Here is a 1520-nt window from a genome sequence, read left to right on the forward strand (position 1 = left end):
AATAAATGTAAAATATATAATGTAAAATACAATATATAATAAAATTATATATTATTTATAAAAAATAAAAAAAATGCATAAATAAAATTAATGTAAATAAAATAAATGTAGAAAATAAAATAAAATACTACACACATATAAAATACAATAAATAATACAATAAAATACAAAAAAATAAATTTAATTTAATGTAATTAAAAATATGTAATTTTAACAAAATCAATTAAATATTAAAATAGAATTAACTAATATTAACCGATACAACTTTTTCATGTATTTTTTTCATGTATTCATGTAACATGTATTTGTAAATGTTGAAATAAACATTAAAGGGGTCATCGGATGTGACATGCACTTTTACAAGTAGTTTGAACTGAAATGTGTGTTGGCGGTGTGTGTACACAACCACCCTATAATGATAAAAATCCACCCAGTGTTTTTTTTTTTTTTCTCAATATTTAGATTTTTTTGCACCCTCAGATTCCAGATATTCAAATAGTTGTATCTCGGCCAAATAGTGTCCCAGAAAAGCTCCATACTGTCCAGACATAATGCACAGTGCAGAATAAGTATGAGTAGTATGCTAGTGATTGCATGAACTGCGAGCTGTGATTGCTATCTCTGTCTCTCAGGTGGAGGGAGGCTGGAGTTGTGACGGTGGAGACGAAGTGTCATGACCCGATGCAGCTGCTGAACGGCTTGATGCTGGACGACTACAGCAGCTCGGACTGTGTGCTGTCGGTCAGAAACATGAACACCCCTAACCTCCGTCTGTGCGCCTGTACGGGACGAGAGTGCAACGAACGCATGCTGCTGAACAAACCTGATGACCAGATCGCTATATGTGAGTGCAGTTGTGGTGTGTGTGTGTGTGGTTTCCTACTATTTGTCATATCATCAGCACTGAGTAGGTGTGTGTTTGTGGTTTCATACGTGTAGTGTTTGTTTGAGGTCTCCATCAGGTGTGTGTCTGGTTTTCAGTGCATAATATATTTCACATATCATCAGTATTGAGCTAAATCAGAAAAATGGCATATTTGCATTCATTTTGTTCATGTTGTGAATGTAAAATTGATTCTTGAAGTGTCTATAGTAATTGTGTTGGTTTTACATAAAGCAAGACAATCAAGATAAACTTTTCTTATCTATTTATAACAAGTGTCATATAAAGTTGGGTTACAAACGCTCTGAACTGCCTCTAAACTTTTATTTGATCTATTTTTAGATTATTGGTAAAACTCTCATTTGTTAACATTAGCAAATGCATTATCTAACATGAACTTACTCTATATATGCACTTTTACAAGTAGTTTGAACTGAAATGTGTGTTGGCGGTGTGTGTACACAACCACCCTATAATGATAAAAATCCACCCAGTGTTTTTTTTTGATCTGGTAAATCTTTACCCCTTTCTCAAATCAAGCCGTTCTCAGATTCTTGGCTGTGTGAGGTCACACAGACAGGCCCCTCCCACGATAGTTTGATTGACAGTAGCGTTTCAGCACAGACTGGACTGGTGT

The 1520-nt window shown here is 34.3% G+C and overlaps 1 protein-coding gene across 1 annotated transcript in view; it reads left to right on the forward strand.

Moving 5' to 3' along the window:
- LOC107703987 (TGF-beta receptor type-2-like) overlaps window positions 1–1520 on the forward strand; it is an 18338-nt gene that overhangs the window by 4365 nt on the left and 12453 nt on the right. The window contains exon 3 of the mRNA XM_016506837.1: window positions 633–844. Within this exon, the coding sequence (XP_016362323.1) occupies window positions 633–844 (212 nt within the window). The remainder of the gene's footprint in view (window positions 1–632; window positions 845–1520) is intronic.

Source organism: Sinocyclocheilus anshuiensis, unplaced genomic scaffold (assembly GCF_001515605.1).
Source record: "Sinocyclocheilus anshuiensis isolate Anshui unplaced genomic scaffold, SAMN03320099.WGS_v1.1 scaffold61, whole genome shotgun sequence".
Classification (NCBI taxonomy): Eukaryota; Metazoa; Chordata; class Actinopteri; order Cypriniformes; family Cyprinidae; genus Sinocyclocheilus; species Sinocyclocheilus anshuiensis.